Source organism: Penicillium bovifimosum (genome assembly GCF_028826915.1).
Source record: "Penicillium bovifimosum strain IBT 22155 chromosome Unknown utg000002l_segment0_segment0, whole genome shotgun sequence".
In the NCBI taxonomy this organism is placed as follows: Eukaryota; Fungi; Ascomycota; class Eurotiomycetes; order Eurotiales; family Aspergillaceae; genus Penicillium; species Penicillium bovifimosum.
In genome coordinates, this window is record NW_026622711.1 from 511644 (window position 1) to 531401 (window position 19758).

At 51.6% G+C, this 19758-nt stretch overlaps 8 protein-coding genes across 8 annotated transcripts; 4 read left to right on the forward strand and 4 right to left on the reverse strand.

Annotated features, from left to right (window-relative positions):
* Positions 1–799: 799 nt before the first annotated feature.
* On the reverse strand, positions 800–1721 carry N7515_001397 (putative polyadenylation factor subunit CstF64; the record flags this gene model as incomplete). The annotated part of the gene is made up of 2 exons (XM_056662141.1): positions 800–1614; positions 1670–1721. 2 exons carry the CDS (start codon positions 1719–1721, stop codon positions 800–802), a joined length of 867 nt encoding a protein of 288 aa, XP_056524254.1.
* A 178-nt stretch (positions 1722–1899) lies between these two features.
* On the forward strand, positions 1900–2995 carry N7515_001398 (prohibitin subunit PHB2; the record flags this gene model as incomplete). The annotated part of the gene is made up of 4 exons (XM_056662142.1): positions 1900–2074; positions 2123–2191; positions 2249–2604; positions 2666–2995. The coding sequence occupies 4 exons, from the start codon at positions 1900–1902 to the stop codon at positions 2993–2995; spliced, it is 930 nt and encodes a 309-aa protein (XP_056524255.1).
* A 348-nt stretch (positions 2996–3343) lies between these two features.
* Positions 3344–4564, forward strand: rmt2 (protein-arginine N5-methyltransferase; the record flags this gene model as incomplete). Its single annotated transcript, XM_056662143.1, has 1 exon — positions 3344–4564. The coding sequence occupies one exon, from the start codon at positions 3344–3346 to the stop codon at positions 4562–4564; it is 1221 nt and encodes a 406-aa protein (XP_056524256.1).
* Positions 4565–4705: 141 nt separating this feature from the next.
* Positions 4706–8501, reverse strand: N7515_001400 (putative DUF221 domain protein; the record flags this gene model as incomplete). Its single annotated transcript, XM_056662144.1, has 3 exons — positions 4706–5724; positions 5775–8266; positions 8335–8501. 3 exons carry the CDS (start codon positions 8499–8501, stop codon positions 4706–4708), a joined length of 3678 nt encoding a protein of 1225 aa, XP_056524257.1.
* Positions 8502–9461: 960 nt separating this feature from the next.
* On the forward strand, positions 9462–12596 carry N7515_001401 (MCM DNA helicase complex subunit MCM4; the record flags this gene model as incomplete). The annotated part of the gene is made up of 3 exons (XM_056662145.1): positions 9462–9753; positions 9813–11950; positions 12006–12596. 3 exons carry the CDS (start codon positions 9462–9464, stop codon positions 12594–12596), a joined length of 3021 nt encoding a protein of 1006 aa, XP_056524258.1.
* Positions 12597–13642: 1046 nt separating this feature from the next.
* Positions 13643–16253, forward strand: vtc4 (putative vacuolar transporter chaperone (Vtc4); the record flags this gene model as incomplete). Its single annotated transcript, XM_056662146.1, has 4 exons — positions 13643–13647; positions 13740–14202; positions 14258–15782; positions 15856–16253. The coding sequence occupies 4 exons, from the start codon at positions 13643–13645 to the stop codon at positions 16251–16253; spliced, it is 2391 nt and encodes a 796-aa protein (XP_056524259.1).
* Positions 16254–17083: 830 nt separating this feature from the next.
* On the reverse strand, positions 17084–17674 carry N7515_001403 (uncharacterized protein; the record flags this gene model as incomplete). The annotated part of the gene is made up of 1 exon (XM_056662147.1): positions 17084–17674. The coding sequence occupies one exon, from the start codon at positions 17672–17674 to the stop codon at positions 17084–17086; it is 591 nt and encodes a 196-aa protein (XP_056524260.1).
* A 563-nt stretch (positions 17675–18237) lies between these two features.
* N7515_001404 (phosphotransferase family protein) lies at positions 18238–19389 on the reverse strand (the record flags this gene model as incomplete). Its single annotated transcript, XM_056662148.1, has 1 exon — positions 18238–19389. One exon carries the CDS (start codon positions 19387–19389, stop codon positions 18238–18240), a length of 1152 nt encoding a protein of 383 aa, XP_056524261.1.
* Positions 19390–19758: the final 369 nt, after the last annotated feature.

Consider the following 19758-nt stretch of genomic DNA (forward strand, 5'->3'; position numbering starts at 1 on the left):
CAAGGGAAGACTGTTCTTGATCAGCCTACATTGTCTTGTGACGGACGGCAGCATTAAAGGTAAGTTTATAACATCAATGATCAGCTATGATAAGTTTGTAATGGCTCGCACAGGCAGACAAGAGCGAATAGTGCAGCCTCCGTTACAGATATGATATCAAGAGTAGGCAGTCTTTGTAGGGTCAGGTTCCACAACCATGAGATAGGGCTCATGATGCGGATGATGGGGTATCAGACAAAAGCATGACAAGCCCGCAGCAAGAAATGGGAACGCTCAACGCAGACTCTATTACAGGTACGATGTTCAGGTTCAGGCTTCTGCATGTGCAGTGTCAGGACCTACAGCTATGATAGAAAGTTACATGAGCCGATGATGGGGGTATCAGACAAAAGCATGGCAAGCTCACCGCAATCTGAAACCCCTAGGCTGTACCTGTCATGCATGTTTCCTGGGCTCGAAAATCCGTTGGAAGCTTCCAGATCGACAAACGCGCATGACCTTGTCAACTTATTCCAAGAGGCTACGGGGAGAAGGTTCTGACATGAGATGTATAGAATGAAGAGAGCCAACTTAGAAAATGTCATTGCTACTATCCAGAAAATAGAGCTTGAGATAGAGTCGTTATGCAAATAGAAAGATATCACCCCAATTGCGCCGCCATTCGCCTGGTACAGTAGTGAAAGAAACGAAAGAAAGGCCGGGATACAGGCCACACCAGGCTCGCTATCAGTGAGCAGAGGACGAAGATGAAGTATCAGAGTACACGTGATTGCACGTCATATCATGAGTAGACGATGCCTTATCGCATGCCACTTTGCATCAATTGTTGGCGCAACAGCATGATCTGACTTCTCTCGACGGGGGGCAAGGCATCAATAGTAGCCTGAGGCATGGTGAGGACTTGCTGAAGGAGCTCTTCCTGGCCGAGCATGGGGGCAGCGGCTTGAGCGGGTGGAGGGGCGAAGGGAGTGCCAGCAACAGGCGGCGTAGAGATCTGGCTGGGAGCGTACGGCTGGAATTGTTGAGGAGGTTGGGCAGCTTGAGGAGGTTGAGCGGCCTGCTCGACGATGGAACCAAGCAGCTGGTATTCGACCAGGTTCATGAGCAGTAGAGCCTGGAAGACCGCGTAGGCGAGCTGAGGCGCCTGGCGCAGAAGATCAGTGGCACGAGCCGGGTCGGCAACTGCCAAAGATTTCATTTGTGTCAAGACATCGAGAAGTTGATTGGGAGGGAGAGATGCGAGAGTATGGGAGATGGCGTTTGGGCAGTCAATCTGAGGCGGCAGTTCCACGCCTGGTGGAAGTGGTGGCAGCGGCGCCGAGGCTGGGATTTGTTGTTGTACAGGATCTTGGTTCATCATCGGTTGTGACTGCTGCGAATAATCCGGAGGTACGGAGTCTTTCTCGTTGTTGTGAGGCCAATCGACGCGGATCTTGCGGCCCATTATTTCGTGATCGTTGAGATTGCGCACCGCCGAGGCAGCGGCATCGGCGTCGGCGAAATCTGCGAAGCCATATCCTTTCGGTTTGCCGGTCTCGGGGTTCATCATTAGTCGAAACTTGGTAACGGTGCCAGCTGTGCTGAGGAGATCTTTGACTTGTTCCTCTGTGAGGTCTGGAAAATAGGATTTAGCATCTCGAAGCTTATACAGACAGCTGTAGATACATACTGTACGGGATGTTCCCGAGGAACACACTCTTCCCAGTCCGATCAGGCGCCATGATTGTGATGGGAACAGAATTGCGAGAGAGAAAGGTTGAAAGTGATGAGCGCAAGCAAAGAAGCGCGGATTCTGCCCGACTTTAGCACACCGCCAGCAACCTCACCTCATCCGCCCCAGCGTCAGACCAAAGTCCGTCTTCATCCATCTACATTCTCGTCTGCGTCATTCCTCACATCATGTCGCAAAATCAAAGAGAGGCTTGGGAGCGCCTCCAGCAGGTCATGCTGCAGAAGCGCAAGGCCGGCTTTGGCGGTATGCCAACCGGTGGTGGCCGAGGAGGCATGGGACTTGTCGGAACTCTTGTTCTGGCAGGGATTGGCACCTGGGCCGCGTCAAATGCATTGTTCAACGGTATGTCGTCCTCGCTAAATTGAGGAGCAAGTTTCTAACTGGGTCTAGTGGACGGTGGTCACCGTGCTATCAAATACTCGCGTTTAGGTGGTGTCAAGAAGGAAATCTACGCCGAAGGTACGAAAACTCCCTAGCTAGGCAAAGGAGCTCTCTCTAACCTTCGATCCTCTTTAGGAACTCACTTCCAGATTCCTTGGTTCGAGACTCCCATCATCTACGATGTCCGCGCCAAGCCTCGCAATATCCCCTCTCTTACCGGTACCAAGGACTTGCAGATGGTTAACATCACCTGCCGTGTCCTGTCCAGACCTCGTGTGGACGCTTTGCCCCAGATTTACCGGACGCTCGGTCAAGACTTTGACGAGAGAGTCCTGCCCTCTATTGTAAACGAGGTTCTGAAGAGTGTCGTCGCGCAGTTCAATGCCAGTCAGCTGATCACGCAGCGTGAGATGGTCGCCCGTCTGGTGCGGGAGAACCTGGCTCGCCGAGCTGCCCGTTTCAACATCGCTCTAGATGATGTGTCCTTGACGGTATGCGCCCATTTTCCTATCATTTGATCCAATCACATACTAACGAAATATCTCACCACAGCACTTGACCTTCTCCCCCGAGTTCACCGCCGCAGTTGAGGCCAAGCAGGTCGCACAGCAAGACGCCCAGCGTGCCGCATTCATGGTCGACAAGGCCCGTCAAGAGAAGCAGGCCTTTATTGTCCGCGCACAGGGTGAGGCCCGCTCGGCCCAGCTCATTGGCGACGCCATCAAGAAGAGCAAGAGTTACATCGAGCTCCGAAAGATTGAGAATGCCCGCAACATCGCTCAGATCTTGCAGGAAAGCGGTGGCAAGAACAAGCTCTATTTGGATGCTCAAGGGTTGGGCCTGAATGTCAACGCCGCGGCTGAGGACCACCACGGCAACTAAATTCAGGGTTAATGCGCGGAGGGATGTGGATTATTGTACAAATAGCTGGATTACCAAGCAACTAAATGCGGTCTCTTCTCTATTATATGACACAGTAATTATGTACACAGTATTTTGTGAGCGGGATATGCCGTAGCTATATTTTCTCCATGCGGGGACGAAGGCGGCGAGACATTTTTTTTAGCGGAGGGGGCACCGGGCACTTTTGATCTAACACAACACACTTGACTGGCATTAGCTAGCCAATTCTCCATTCAATTCGTGAGTATCGACTAATAGCATTCCCAGGTCGAATTGCTGCATTGCAAGGCCAAGTCATAGCAAATATCCGCTAACATCGTCAAGATCATGCCTGAAGTCACCGACGATACCCCAGTGCACCTCACCGAGATCGACATCGACCTCGACGTGCAAGAAATCCTCCTCGCAGCCTCACAGCACGACCAGTCCAAGCTGCGCCGCCTCCTCCGCACCGAATCCGGGCTACCAGACGCCGCAAATGTCAAAGACCCCGAGACCGGCTTCTCACCTTTACACGCCGCGATTGCCGCCTGCGAGCCCGAAACAGACACCCCCAACGGCCTGGATGCCGATACCGTCAAGGCCGCAGTAGAGACAGTCAAGTTCCTACTGCAAGAGGGCGCTATCTGGAACGACCTCGACAAGAACAATGAGACACCGGGCTGTATCGCGCGACGAATCGGTGCTCTCGATCTATACGAGTTGATCGTGGACGCGGGCGTACGCGCAGAGTTACTGCTGAACCGTCTGGACGCCTACGAGGAGCTGTCTGATGGCGACGATGAAGACGAGGAGGTGCAGGTCCAGGCCGAGACCGAACCCGAGACTGAGACAGCACCTGAATTAGTCGACGCCTCCGCACCCTCCACAGCCACACCGGCTAACCCAGACGTGTCGAACCCACAATACCTAGAGTCCCGGCTGAACATCCAGAACGACCGCATTCTGGACGCAGACCGGAACGGCGTGATGATGCGGTGGGAAAGCGAGATCATGCGCAAGTCCGCGACGGCACTTCTCCCGACACCGGGACTGAAAGTGCTGAATATCGGACACGGGATGGGTATTATCGATAAGTTTTTCCAGGAGCAAGGGCCGGCTGTGCACCACATTGTCGAGGCGCATGAGGATGTTGTTGTGGAGATGAAGAAGCGCGGATGGGACAGCAAGCCTGGTGTTGTTATTCACCAGGGTCGCTGGCAGGATATTCTTCCTGGGCTTGTGGCGGCTGGGGAGACATTTGATGCTATTTACTACGATACTTTTGCGGAGTCGTATGGTGATTTCCGGGAGTTCTTCTCTGAACAGGTTATTGGGTTGTTGGAGCAGGAAGGTCGGTGGGGATTTTTCAATGGGATGGGTGCTGATCGACAAATCTCTTACGATGTCTACCAGAAGGTGGCGGAAATGGATCTGTTCGAGGCTGGGTTTGATGTGAAGTGGGAGGATATTGCTGTGCCCAAGTTGGACGGTGAATGGGAGGGTGTGCGTCGGGCTTACTGGGTTGTCGATAACTACAGATTGCCGCTGTGCAAGTTCATGGACTAAAGGAGACTTTGGGTCGGTGGACATGGGAAGAGTTCATGAATTGACGTTTGTGAAAAGGGAAGGGCATAGGATGTGTCTATGATTGAATGCGACGCTTGGAAATGCTATAGAATGGCTAAAAGTAACAATGTACAAATGATATCAAAGTTGAATCAAATCCACCTCTGAGAAATCCGGTGGACTGCGACTGAAGATTGTCCGACCTTTGCCGTCTAGCGCTTGATACTCATTGCTGATCCAGACATGTTTACTGAATTGTTGTGTGCGGTAGACTTCATCATCACTCACACCCAGGTCATCACGCGGGATCCAAATGACTGGTCGCTTGGCACGAAGGGCCTCGTGCAGAAAGGCACGCTGCACCAATTGGTCACGCTCATCGGGCGTGAGATCCTCCAACTCGTCGTGGATACCAGCAAATAGGGCCTGGCCGACTGCGTTGGGACCTGCACCTTGGGCCTCGGCGTCTTGGACCATACTTTGCCGCAGGACGCGTGGCGCTGGCGTGGCGGCAGGTGAGTTGGCATTGAAATATTTCGATCTCCGATTTGAGGAATTAGAAGCCCATGATGGACGTTTGCCTCCGAGCTTTGGCGTTGACAAGTGATCCGAATTGTGTCGTTTTTGGTCTGGCATATTGGTCTCCAGGGATTTGAGTTCGATGTCTCCTGTCCCTCGAGCCTGAAGGCGTTCTTGGCGTTCGCGCTCAGCAAAACTGTGCTCAACATCATCTTCGTCATCATCATCATTGGGAAGGCCGAGGCGAGCGAGCTGGGCACGACGGAACTCATCGTCACGTCGAATAGCTTCATCTTCCAGAGTGATAGGCAAATACCGAATCAATGGACTGAAAGCTTCATTGAGAAGGATCTGATAACCGGCAGTCAAGATCAGAACGACGATCATGCAGATGGCCTGCCCTTTGCAGGCAACATCGTTGTTCTCGTCTCGAACCAAGAAGAACAAACCAATCAGGCAGACCTCCATAACGTAAACTCCGGTGAATAGCTGATTGATGGCTCGGGGGAAAAGGAGGCCACCGGTGTCAAACCGGAATTTGGTGACATAGAGTGTATTGTAGCGATAAACGAACCAGAACAGACCGAAAGTGATGACGTTGAAAATCAAAATCAATGGTGCAATCACAGAGTAAATCAGGCCTTGCAGAATGTTAGTGAGCAACTTTGATCAAGAGAGCGGAATGACTTACCAATAGAGGCGAGGGTAGTGTAAACCGGAAAGAATGTGCCCCATTGCATCTGATTGAGGTTCGTTGTTCGAGCCCACTTCTTCCGGGCAGTAGAGTCCACGATTGGAGCAAGAATGAACCAGCTCACCAAGCCAAAGATCTGTACAAGAGCACCAGCACTCACGGACATGGCTTGCAGAATCATGTAAGAAAAGAAGTAGTTACTGGATTTCGGGATGTTCACGGCGAGGAGTTGCGGCCAGCTAGTCACGTCGGCAACGTTATCGAAAATTGTAGAGAAACTGGAGGCGATGGTGACGACCAAGAACAGCTGCACAAAAAGGAAGGCAAAGTAATAGTTTTGAACAGTGAGTTCAATGGACATGCCAGTGAAAAGGCCCTGGGTGCGACTCAGGAAGCGAAGAATGAGAGGGAGAAGTGCCATCAGAATAGCAAGACACAGAGCGGGAAGAATACCCTGAACTGCCGAAACAAACCAGTCTGGGAGCTTGCCAATCCAAGCCAGCCATGGGAATGCACCCTCCAGATATGCCAGCTGCGATAGCAGTCCAGTAAACGCGACGGGGAACGCCCATCCCACGACCATTGCACAGACAAGTGTTATGATGCCGAAGGAACGCAGATAGCGTTCCCACCATTTGATAGACATGTTATCCCAAATGACATCATCAGGAGAGATTTCCACAACTCGGGGTGCCATTTGCTTGGGGAGATGGTGGCTGACAGATTGACATGCCATGTGGGCTGCGACTTGATGATTGAACTGAATGAAGGCCGAATTCATCAACGGAAATCGTTCAGGGTGCTGTTGATCGATTTCGATCTCCAAGTTCAGACGAGCAACTTCTTTTCGGCAATAGTCAATGGTATCAACCTTTTTACCGAGGAGCCAAATTGAAGGCATCCAACTCCAACCAAATATGGGTAGCCGCATGGTGTCACGCTCCTTGGCAGGGATGTACTTTTTCCACAGTGGCTCCCCGTAGTCCTCATTATCGAAATCTTCGTTGTAGGCGGCCGGGTATTCTTCCTTTTCCATTTTATCCCTCTCCTTTCGGCCAGGTTTGCCCTTCTCGTGCTCATCGTGTTCAATGGGCCCAGGCGGAGGCGCATCGGTCACAGGGGTTTCAGGTGCAGTTAGTGGGAATTCGTCCGGTTCGGACACACCCTGCAATTTCGGATGAGACGACAGACGTCTCCAGAATGGTGGCTTGGGCGGAACCTTTGGGTCACGGCACATGTTCTCACCCCAAATTTCATTCTCCTGAGCTGAGCTCTGTGTAGGGCTCTGTCCCAACTGACGCAGTCCAGAAGGCTTGCCGGTCTTTGTAACAGGCTTGTTTTCAGAGGAGGCGTGGTGGTCTTGGGCTGGAGGAGTGCTTGCGCGCGATGGGAGGGTGTTATCGGAGACGGTTTGCTCCTGAGCCGGAGGGGTGTTTGCACGCGGTGGGAGTACGCTATCAGTCGTGGCAACAAAGCCTCGGGTTTGAGTCAAAGGCCCCTCAAGACCGTGCTCGACTTTCTTGAAGCTTCCAAGTACTGTTTTTCCCAACTTACCCACACCTGAGCCAACCGCGCCAGCGGCTGCGAAGGCAGGGTCAAATACTCGTCGAGCTCCCTCCTCCGACCGTTTCTCTCGAGTCGCTTGTGGGTGGAACAATTCTCGTACCGTGTGGGCGTCATGAGGATTACCAGAGCTGACACCAGGACCCATAGCCAATTGAGAGGCCCTTTTGTCAGCCGCCAGCTGCTCTTCTTTTTCTGCACCTGATTTGCTTTTTCCAGCCTTCTTTGCCTCGGCCTTGGCCTTTTTGAGCTGCGCCTTTTTGCATTTGGAGATCAACTCGGTCTCGGCACTCTCAAGTTTGAGAGCAAGATCATTTCGTGCTTTGACCTTCTCATTCAAATCGTCGAAGTTGCGGTTAAGCCAGATGTTTCGCACACCTCCAGGGAAGACATCGAAAAGTTTATCAAGGGCATCCACGCTTAGCCAATCAGGCGGGATAGACGTGACTAGCACGGTGGTGGCGGAGGCCCGGAGTCGGTGCTGGGGAGATGTCAAGTAGGCCTGTCGCAGGCGGATGTAGTGGCGAAGTTCACTGAAAAAGACAGCACAAACATAGATAATGGTAGTCACGGCCATCACCAAATGAGCCCAGTACCGATGGGCGTGCGCAGGGGCTACGTTACCCCATGCCAACTGGTCCAGACCAGTAACGCTATACCTCTTTCCTGAGTCACCACTTTCATAGTTCTGGCCCTTGCCACCAACACGGTTGAGTGGGAGTAAAACCGGTAAGATCAGAAGTCCAAGGGGGACGAAGATTTTGAGTAGCATGCGCAGGTAGCGCAGAAAGAAGTAGGCATCTAGCCCACATTTTTGGATAAACTCCGCGCTCGAGGTACGAAACACTGGACCAACCCAACGGAAAAGGCCCGGCGGTGATGGACTTGTCCGTTCTCTATCAGGCACCAAATATGTCCTGGGTTGACTAAATGCCAATTTTGATCAGTCCCATGCCCAAATTTCTGCTTTTTGGTGAAGCCTCGGGAAACTTACTATATGCGACTTAGTTTGTTCTTGAGTATTAGGAAGAAGAAAAATTCGACGACGAAGACGATGATGGCGGTTCCTAGCGAGGCCAGAAAAGTCTTTATTGAGACACCTTCAGCGGTTCGGCCATGGCCACCGGTGTGTTCCAGTGCTTTCTCCAAACCCGAAGGCATGACGATCAGCTCGGGTATTGCCGAGGGTAAATTGGAGGTGGAAAAGGGGGAAGTTAAATCGTTGCGACGGCTATCGAAGAAGCTGACCCCGCAAGGCACTTCACGAGATCTCCCTGTAGGAGCTGATGGATATTAAGAAAGATAGTCCATGACCTGCTTGTTTCGACAAGAGAGACTTTTGATAAGGAGAAAGAAAAATCACAAAGACGATCCAAGAGACACAAAGGGCGCCAACCTGATCAGCGGTGGGGACAGGAGCGAGTAACTAATGTCGGAGATCACTTTATTAAGAACGTTTCTCTTTTCATGAGGTGAGTGGCGCGATTGTTGAGCTGGCGTCTTGAACAATGACTTGGGACCTTGAAGAACAGGGATGATTGGTGAGATCGTGGGGAGCGCCGATCGAGGCCAAGATGACATCAGGCGCTTGGTGAAACAGCCAGACAAGTGGTGGCTTTCAGGCAGGTTTGGGATGAAAGGAGATGAATCATTTGTATGACAGAAGCGCCCAATTATTTTGAGCTATATTTGTAACAAAAAGAAGTAAGAGGCTAAGAGCCACCTGGAGGAAGATTTTCGTTATCTATGAGACTATGACATGTTGAAATTCCTTGAATGCCTCCTACAGTAGGTATCGAAGCTTCGTTGATTTCATTGAAAGGGGAAGGAGCGCTGATTGGTTGTGACGATCCACCTGCTCAGGTCGGCAAAGCGGAACCATGTTACCATGGCAGAATACTGCGGGTGCACAGCCATACTTAGCCACGGTCAGGGACTGAGTGTGGCTGGTGACTACACGTCTACCCAAAATGGTAGCCACTTAACGCGTAGGTCGCGTCGGTAGCGGCAGAAAGCGCGTTCCGCCCACAGCTTTTTGCTCTCCCTTTCTTCACTTGTATCCGATATCATCACCATCTACCTGACCGTCGTCTGGTATCAACACATTAATTTATATCCATCATGTCATCACCCGCACAAAGACGGAGTGGTCGCTCCTCCAAGAATGCAACTGCATCCCCCACTTCTTCATCCAGACAGGAGCCCCCTAGCAGCCCGACTTTTCAAGCCACCCCCCGTGCCTCGAGGCGTCTGATGGCTGAAGAAGCCGCACCTTCTTCATCGCCCATCTTTTTCCGATCATCCCCAAGCAAGGAGAACGACAATGCCGAGACTCCTGATGAGCGTATGGCCGACGCCAGCTCAACGGTAGACGATGGGGATAGAACCCCACGGGGAAACCCCGGTGTGAGAGGTGAGAACTTCATCTGGTAGCACTGTTTCCTTCTCCGCAGAACTCTAACCACCCGTCAGACTCTTCTCCGATTCATTATATTCCCAGTTCTAGCCCGACTCGAGGCATCGGTCGCTCAGATATCCGCTCCGACATTCGCTCTGACATTCGCTCTGACATTCGCTCCGATGCACTAAGTACTGGTAGTGGACTGTTTGTGTCGCCCGCGGGCCGACGAACAGGTCCTCGTCGCAGTGACTTGAATTCTGGTGGTTTTGGATCGACTCCTAATCGCCGTACCCGCGTGTTTGTCGATGCCAATGGAATGCCCACCGGCGATGCTTTGCCTCGCTCCGATGCTACGTTTTCCAATATCAACCCCGGCACCTCAGAGGCCGATGCCTTGGCTGGCAATTCTACTCGTGTTATCTGGGGTACCAACGTTGCGATTACAGATTCGATGGCGGCATTCAAGAACTTCTTGTATAATTTCGCCACAAAATACCGTCTGTGGGCTGATGGCGCCACAGAGGACGAAACCAGACTTATGGGAGCATCAGCAGAGAGGCATGAGTATATCGACTTGTGTAACAACATGCGACGACTGGGTTTGACCGCACTCAATCTCGACGCTGGGAATCTGAAGGCGTACCCATTGACCCGCAAACTGTGGCATCAACTTATGGCATACCCCCAGGAAATTGTTCCTCTCATGGATCAAGCTCTGAAGGACGTGATGGTGGATCTGGCCTTGAAGGAGATGGACGTTCTTCGGTCAGAGAGCCAGCGCGCTGCTCAGCCTCGTGACCGACGTGGTCAGCCTATCCTCACCTCAGATGCGGTGGGTCCAAGCGTCGATGTACCAGATCTGGTTGGTGAAGTAGAGGCGATGAACTTCAAGGTGCTTCCCTTCGGGCTGGACAAGTCTGTGAACATGCGTGACCTTGATCCTGCCGATATGGACAAGCTTGTCTGCATCAAGGGCTTGGTCATTCGTTCTACACCCATCATCCCTGATATGAAAGAAGGCTTCTTCCGGTGCAGCGTCTGCAGCTACGGTGTGCAGGTGGACATTGACCGTGGCAGAATTGTCGAGCCAACCGTCTGCCCCCGAGACTCTTGCAAAGAAAAGAACTCGATGCAACTCCTGCATAACCGTTGCACCTTTACTGATAAGCAAGTCATTAAGCTTCAGGAGACTCCCGACAACATTCCTGACGGTCAAACTCCGCACTCGGTTTCGTTGTGTGTCTATGACGAGCTAGTCGACGTCTGCAAAGCCGGTGACCGCGTGGAAGTCACTGGTATCTTCCGCTGCAATCCCATGCGGGTTAGTGCTCGTCAGCGCTCGCAGAAGTCTCTGTTCAAGACATACATCGATGTGCTGCACGTGCAGAAGTTTGACCGTAAGAAGATGGGCATTGACATGTCTACTGTTGAGCAAGAAATGTCCGAGCAGGCAGCAGAGGCAGATCAGTCGCGCAAACTCTCAGCCGAAGAAGAAGAAAAAATCAAGCGGACCGCCTCTCGTCCCGACATCTACGACCTGCTGTCTCGTTCCTTGGCTCCTAGCATCTACGAGATGGATGACGTGAAGAAGGGTATCTTGTTGCAGATGTTTGGAGGCACCAACAAGACTTTCCAAAAGGGAGGCAACCCTCGCTACCGTGGTGATATCAACGTCCTTCTGTGTGGTGATCCGTCGACCTCCAAGTCCCAGCTCCTGCGCTACGTTCACAAGATCGCTCCTCGTGGAGTCTACACCAGTGGCAAGGGTTCCTCTGCTGTTGGTTTGACTGCATACGTGACGCGTGATCCCGAGACTCGCCAAATGGTCCTGGAATCTGGTGCCTTGGTTCTTTCTGATGGAGGTGTCTGTTGTATTGATGAGTTCGACAAGATGAACGACTCCACGCGGTCTGTCCTTCACGAAGTCATGGAGCAGCAAACCGTCTCTATTGCCAAGGCAGGTATCATCACTACCCTAAATGCCCGAACGTCCATCCTCGCCTCAGCCAATCCCATTGGCAGTAGGTACAATCCCAAACTTGCTGTTCCTCAGAACATCGATCTGCCGCCTACTCTGCTCTCTCGTTTCGATCTGGTCTACCTGGTCTTGGATCGAGTCGACGAAACGGAAGATCGTCGTCTAGCCAAGCACTTGGTTGGCATGTATTTGGAGGACAACCCTGAGAACGGCAGCTCACAGGAAATTCTGGTAAGTGACCATCCCCGTACACGTAATGAGAGCGATACCTAACAATGGTTTGAAGCCCATCGAATTCCTTACAGCCTACATCACATACGCCAAGACCAACTGCCACCCCGTGATCACCCCAGCTGCCGGTGCGGCACTCACCGATGCTTATGTGGCTATGCGCCAGCTGGGTGACGACATCCGCGCTCAGGAGCGCCGTATCACAGCCACCACGCGACAGCTTGAATCCATGATTCGACTTTCCGAGGCTCATGCCCGCATGCGTCTGTCTCCCGAGGTCACGGTGAGCGATGTCGAGGAAGCCGTCCGTCTCATCCGCTCCGCCATCAAGCAGGCCGCGACCGATGCCCGCACTGGTCTCATCGACATGGGTCTTCTTACCGAAGGTAGCAGCGCTGCCGACCGTCGTCTGCGCGACGACTTGAAGAAGGCAGTCCTGTCCCGCCTTGATGAGCGTGGTGGTGTGGCTGGCGGTGCCGTGCGCTGGGCTGACCTGTACCGCGATGTGAGCGAGCAGAGCGACAACAGGCTTGACCATCAACAGTTTGGTGACGTAGTACGCTCGTTGGAGACGGAGGGTGCTGTGAATGTCTTTGGTGAAGGTGCTCGTCGCAGTATTCGCCGGGCGGCCATGGGCATGTCCTAAGTGGCCGCGATGATACCATGATGTGACGATAGATTAGGTGCATGTCATCTCTGACCGAGGGTGTCTGGCGTTTGTGGTTTCGAATAATATTATGGGCAAGCTCCCTTGAACTGCTATGGATGATTTCGGCCTTCCAATATCTCTAGAAGTAACCTACAATTGAACCGGATTGTACATACCGTGGTCGTATGCTTAGTTGTATTCCAACATAGTATGTTCAAAGTGAAGATATCAATCATCGAGATCTACCACGCACGGTGTCCGGGTGGGGCCTGATCGTCCAGCTGCAGATGCCTCTAGGCTCTATCCCTGCTCATCTGCAACAGGGATCGGAGGGTCTCAGCAAGGGGAAGATATGGAAGTTTACCCAGGTGGCATTGACATGTGTATGGAGTAGTGGTCTCATCGCTTATTTCTTTCCCTAATGTCAATTGACAATGGTGGAATATCAAAATAACAAAGAGGAGACTAAATACTACGGAGTACTACTAGTGAAAGAAAAAAATCTCCGACAGCTCTAGACAGGAAAACGGCCCACGTGCGCCCGCGACTGGCCAGATTGTTAACGTCACCAAGGAGGTCCGGGACTGACTCAGGTGTGGCTGTATCACAAATACATAGTTACAATACTAAAATTACCAACTAGCTACATTGGAACAACGTATGATGGCAGATATAGTAGAGCCCTAGAGGAAATTGATAAAGTGAGATGATTATATACACGCCAAGCTACTCAATTTTCCATTTCTCAACTACAAATCAATCCAATTTGCATCAGAACGACGATGTAGACTACATTGTATCACCTCGATTAGGACACACCCGCTTTAAGTGACAAGATGGGCCCGTCACCCGCTAGTCATCGAGCTAGCCGAGTTCGGATCCCCATTATCAAAGTACGCCTTCGCCTTCGCCGTCGGAGAGCTTCAACCCTCCGATCTGGGTTCTCTCAATTACCGTGATATCCTTCTTCTCTTCCTTCTTTCCCTCGGTATGAGGTTGGGCTGACTCATACGTGTCGATATCCCACATTCTCCTAGCCCAGCATGAGGTGCGTAATTCCCTGACCCATTCTTATCCTTCAGCCACAGGAATTCCCATCGCCCGCACCATCATCAGCGTACTGATCCAATTGTTCCACAGGTTCGGTGAATATCTCCGTTCTTCCCTGATTAAAGAGTACTATCCTTTCTACATTGCGTACGACGATCTCAAGAAAGCCCTCAAGACCGATTTCGTCGATGAACCGACCCCCGATAATACCAAGCCCGCCCGCAAAGAATGGACGGAGGACGACGAAACGCACTTTGTGTCCTTACTCGAGAGCGAATTGGAGAAGGTGTTCCTGTTTCAGAAGCGCAAGAGTGAGGAGATTGTGGATCGGATCCAAGAGAGCGAACTCGAGGTGAACGATGTGGTCTCCCGTCTGGATAGCTCGGTCGATTCCCGTCGCCAGAGCGGTCGATCCTCTCGGCCTCCGCCCACCGATCAGGATTTCTTGATTCTTGAACAGGTGCTCAGTGATATTATTGCCGATGTGCATGACCTGGCGAAATTCACCCAATTGAACTACACGGGCTTCCAGAAGATCATCAAGAAGCATGACGTATGTCCTCCATTCCATGTTCAAGCCAGGCCCCAATTCGTTGACAATTCCACAGAAAGAAACACAATGGTACCTCAAGCCAGTCTTCGCGACACGTCTGAAAGCGAAACCCTTTTTCAAGGACAATTACGACGCCTTTGTGATCAAACTATCTAAACTGTATGATTTGGTTCGAACCAAGGGCAACCCGGTTGAGGGTGACGCATCCGCTGGTGGCACCCAGCAGAACTTTGTGCGTCAGACTACAAAGTACTGGGTGCATCGTGATAATATTACAGAGTTGAAGCTGGTCATCCTGAAGCACTTGCCGGTGTTAGTTTTCAATGCCAGCAAGGAGTTCGCAGAGGAGGACACAGCAATTTCCTCTATCTACTATGACAACACGGATACGTGGGAGCTGTATCAGGGCCGGCTGAAGAAAACAGAAGGCGCCGAGGCCATTCGACTGCGTTGGTACGGTGGAATGGAAAGTGACCAGATCTTCGTGGAGCGGAAAACCCACCGCGAGGACTGGACGGGAGAAAAGTCTGTCAAGGCGCGTTTTGCCCTCAAGGAGAAGCACGTCAATGCCTTCCTTGAGGGACGGATGACAGTTGAGCAGATCTTCGACAAAGCGCGCAAGGAAGGCAAAAAGAGCGCGGCGGAAATTGATGGTCTAGAGCAATTGGCCCGTGAGATTCAGTACCGCGTCCTGACCCGCCGCTTGGTGCCCGTCACTCGTACCTTCTACCACCGCACTGCGTTCCAGCTGCCGGGAGACGCCCGTGTTCGAATCTCTCTTGACACAGAATTGACCATGATTCGAGAGGACAACATGGACGGCCGCCGAAGGGCAGGAAAGAACTGGCGTCGCATGGATATCGGCGTCGACTTCCCATTCTCCCAGCTGCCACCTGAGGATATTGACCGATTCCCTTATGCCGTGCTGGAGGTGAAGTTGCAGACCCAGGCAGGCCAGGAACCTCCACAGTGGATTCGGGAGTTGACTGCCAGTCACTTGGTTGAGGCAGTTCCGAAATTCAGCAAGTTCATCCACGGCACCGCCACCTTGTTCCCTACGCGCATCAACCTGCTTCCATTCTGGTTCCCCCAGATGGGCGTCGACATCCGCAAACCCGCCTCCCGCCAATATGGTATTCACAGGCCTCTGGCGAGTACCTCAATATCCGCCAATGACGAAGACTCAGACGATGATGAAAACCCCGGGATGGACGAGCGCACTTTGGACGGCGAGCGCCAGAACGGATTGTTCGAGACCAACGGCAACGAATTAGACATTGAAGAGCGCATCGCCGCCCAACCCCTTCCCGGTGATGAAGATTACCCCTTGTACGACTCCGACGACGAATCAGTTTATTCCGATGAGCTAGAAGAAGCCCGCCGTATAGGCGGTGCTTACTACGCGCAGCAGCTAGCCAAACACTACCTCATTCGAACCGGTCACGCCGTCGCACAGGGTCTTATGGCAATAATCCCGCGCCCCCGTCCAACAACCCTGCCACCCCCCGAGCAGCGCGGCATCCAAGTCCTGAGTAGCCACCGACGCACGCTGCAACGATTCCACGCTCCTCCAGGCAAACGTAAGTCTTCCTCTCGCCGTCATTCGACGCCAGCGTAACACACAAAACAGTTCACAAACTAATGGACAAACAGGCATCTTCGTTCCCATCCGCGTGGAACCAAAAGTCTACTTCGCCGCCGAGCGCACCTTCCTCTCCTGGCTCGAATTCTCCATCATCCTCGGCGGCATCGCCGCAACTCTCCTCAACTTCGGCTCAGACTCCGCAACCCTCGTCTCCTCCTGGGCCTTCACCATCCTCGCCGCCGCCGCCCTCGTCTACAGTCTTTTCCTGTACATCTGGCGCGTGGACAAGATCCGCAAGCGCCGCGACGTCAAGCGCGTCTACTATGAGCGCTGGGGTCCGACGGTCCTTAGCATTGGTCTTGTCATTATCATCACGATTAATTTCGGGCTGCGCGTGCGCGCTGGTGGGTTTATGGCTGCGCCGGAGAAGCATGCACCTCAGCATGGTGGACATGGTGAGTTGTAGAAATGTGCGTGGAAGATGGGTGTTTTCTTCTTCTGTTATTCATCTGTTATATCTGCTTACGAGCGATTGTGTTTATATCTACTGGAGTTTTAGTAGAGTGTTGGACTTACCTCAGCATGCTCAGACGAAATATGATTCGCTGGGTAATGCTCACATGACCTGTCTAACCAAGTTGGGTTCAGCTCAAATGTTTCGTCTGAGGAGTATTTTGAAATTTTGCCAAGAATTATCGACCAACAGCTTGACCGCTCCTTTGGTGTGTGAATTTCGATCTCAACGTTCTCAACAACCACAGACCTGACCATCTTCAATCTTACAAGCGTCATAAATGCGAACTGGACAATTACTTTGATACTATTTTGAAGTTTCCACGCCTCCTAGAACGCGAGTGTTATGCTTGAACGTGCTGGTGAGCAATGTCGCGTTTTATCGGGCATCTACATGGCTATACCCTGGTAGAGAACACGCGTTTTGAGACCCGAGCTGATGATTTTTTCCTTCGATCAGTCCATTTATATCCATCATGCCTCGCTTAAAAAGGACTCTTCGAGGTAAATATCCTCGCGTTCGATCGTCTGATACCTCGATCGAACCGCGAAACGGGACTTCTGCAAGTAGTCGAAGTTGTCATAGAAAGTCGTGATATCGCCATCGCGTGCCATGTCTCGAATGAGATGCTGAATGACCCTGTATAAAATAACGAGATCCCTCACGTATATAGATATCATATACATACCTTCGTATGAGTAGATAGCGCCGTCGTCGAGTTCCTTAATGTCGAATAGCACTCTGTGACTCCCAGACCGTCCAGCACCTCTATGGTGCGTCGCTTAATTCCTGAGCCTAGGTTGGAGATAGAATCCCAGCATACGTGCAAAGCGATTTGTGGTGTTCCGGGATGATTTCAGCAGCAAGATCGATGCCAGCATCACCAGATAGCTCTCCTCTTCCTTGCGTACGTAGCCGTTGCTTCTGGCATTGGTGTTGCAGGCTAGTTCGGTCATCAGGTTCGTAAATAGTGGCGCATGCTCAGAGAGCTCTTTTCCCATCATTGACATGTCTAGTTGCCTGACATCCTCGTCGGCCTTCCACTGGCCGAATGTAGACAGCCGCCGTAGCTCACCAAATTCTGCGCGTATTTCCTGGACTAAATATTCTATCGCAACGTCCATAATATCGACCATGATAGGATCATCTCTTATATCTTTGATGATGGCCCCCGAGTCGTCCGTAAACAAGGTGCGTAGGATACCCAATTTTTTTGTTTGTACGTCGCTTTCCTCTGGCGCCATTATTGTGATCGATCCAGTATTTGACGAGCTGAGGGAAGCTCCAACTCCATTCTTGAAGCAAATCAGCGACATGGGAGACCCTTTCATGTACGCTTTCATGTACGTTGTTGATGCGACGTGGACGGTCATCGGTTGTGTCTTCCCCGCAATTTTGGTCGAGCGCGGACGCTTCGATCTCGACGGCCTTAGCTCAGAGATGGTTGATAGTGTATAGAGTAATGAAGATAAAGGAGAAGACGCTGGAAGCCAAGTTTTGAGAAGAAAATCGACGTGGTGGTCGAGATCTTATGGTTCAAAGAGAGAGGCTCGTTTCGTGGTTTTCCCCCGATCCTTCTGCACGGGCGGTCAAAGACCTCCTCAGACCAAACATTTGAGCTGAACCTAACATGGTTAGGTATGTCATGTGACTACACATGACCCAGCCAATAATAACTAATGTTTGGTCTGAGCATGCTGAGGTAATGTTGGACTTGTAATAAATAACTAGGCGACATTCGTAACGATCCCAACACCAGAGAAGGCCGAGGGAATTCAGGAATCTGCCAACCATCAATCGACAAAGGATTTCCCGGTGACCATTATCGGGCACCCGCACAGTTATTTGGTGAACCCTCACGCAGCATTCAAATTCAATCAATGGGTCCTCGAGTCCTCGACGATGGATGGTGCTGCGCGCCCGACCGATGATGAACTTAGTCAGGTCCTCCAGTACAGCCTTCTGATCTGTTGTCAATATCGTGGACTCCATCCGCTCCAGTCGTCTTTCCTTCACGTGGCTTTTCTTTCCGTTCCTTCAATTGCCGGTGGAAAGCCAATGTATATTCATCTGGGTCCCACGCAAGATCCCTTGTTGTCATCTCTTTCAGCTTTCGAACCACCAATTGTTCCATCTCGTCCCTTTCCTGATCATCCAGCAGGTCGAGTCTCTCTTTCCATGCCCCCTCGGGGTTCTCAGTAGGCCCGAAAAAGCGTGGGTCGATCTTCTGCCAGTAGATTACATCAAAGGCAAAACTATGCAATACTGCATAAACAATCCAGAAATCCCCACTCTCCCAGCTCTGATACATACGGTCCGAGAGCCGTTGGTCATCCTTCAGCCGACCTTGTTGGATCGCACTCTCTTCATGATCCTTCATGACCTTAAGGAATGTCTTTAGGCGATAATCAAACGTTCTGGTCCAGTCCTCAAGGCCTGCTGACCAGTACTCAGGCTTCTCAATGAGCAACCACCAAGGCGGCGCATAGGAAAATTCAGCGGGTGCTGCGTATGTGAATTCCCAGTCTACCACGCTGGCAATTTTCAAATTATCATGCAGCAGCACATTAGCTGGGCGCAGATCATCACACCATAGTTTGAAGGGCCCTTCCTCGAGCAAGGGATTGGTGAGTCGCTTGTCCCTGGCAAGCTTGCGGAAAAGCCGCCTTGCCACAAATTTTCGCCGACAGTCATCTGCGGACTCAACAGAATCGTTTCTTTGGTGGACGAGATGCTCAATATTGAGGTCCGCGAAAGCTTCGAGATACGAAGAAGTCGTAGTGAATGTAGTATGTAGATCAGGCAGTTTCGATCGCGGCAAGCTTCCCAATCGGACAAGTTCATTCATGTTCATGGACAACGGCCGGCGTGTTACTTCCCAGGTGAAGTCATCGATCTGGATAAGAGATCCTATCCGAGGCAAAGAGGGGGTCGAAAGCTGAAGCAGGATACCCGCCAGCTGCCCGTATAGCATTTCAAGTCTACCTTGGTCGATAGCCGGGTCCAGGACCCCGCGTTCGTCTGTCGGGCATCCTGGGACATTGAGAGCGTCGTACATTTTCGTTTCATGTTCGATATAATCCATCATAATAAATGGACTCAGTTCGAGGGGGCTCTCCTTCTTTGTTCCCGAGTGGTGGATAAAGGGAATAGGTATTGATGTCTTGTCAATGAGAAATCGCATCATAGCAACCTCATTCACGACTTTCTCCTCAGGGAATAAGACGGCGCCGGGCTGCGACAACCGGATAACGGTGGCTTCATGTGAATGTTCATCCTTCAATCGCAACGAGATGTTATAAGAACCTTTTCTGAGTATTTCGAAATCGGTCCCACGGCCTCCGTTGTGTTCAAGTATGAAATTTCCGATCGGTCTCAAGACGTCATGTTCGAGAAATTGAGCCAGTCAATTGTCAGATATTTCCTCGGCTTGTTCCCAGGCCACATCATCAGGACA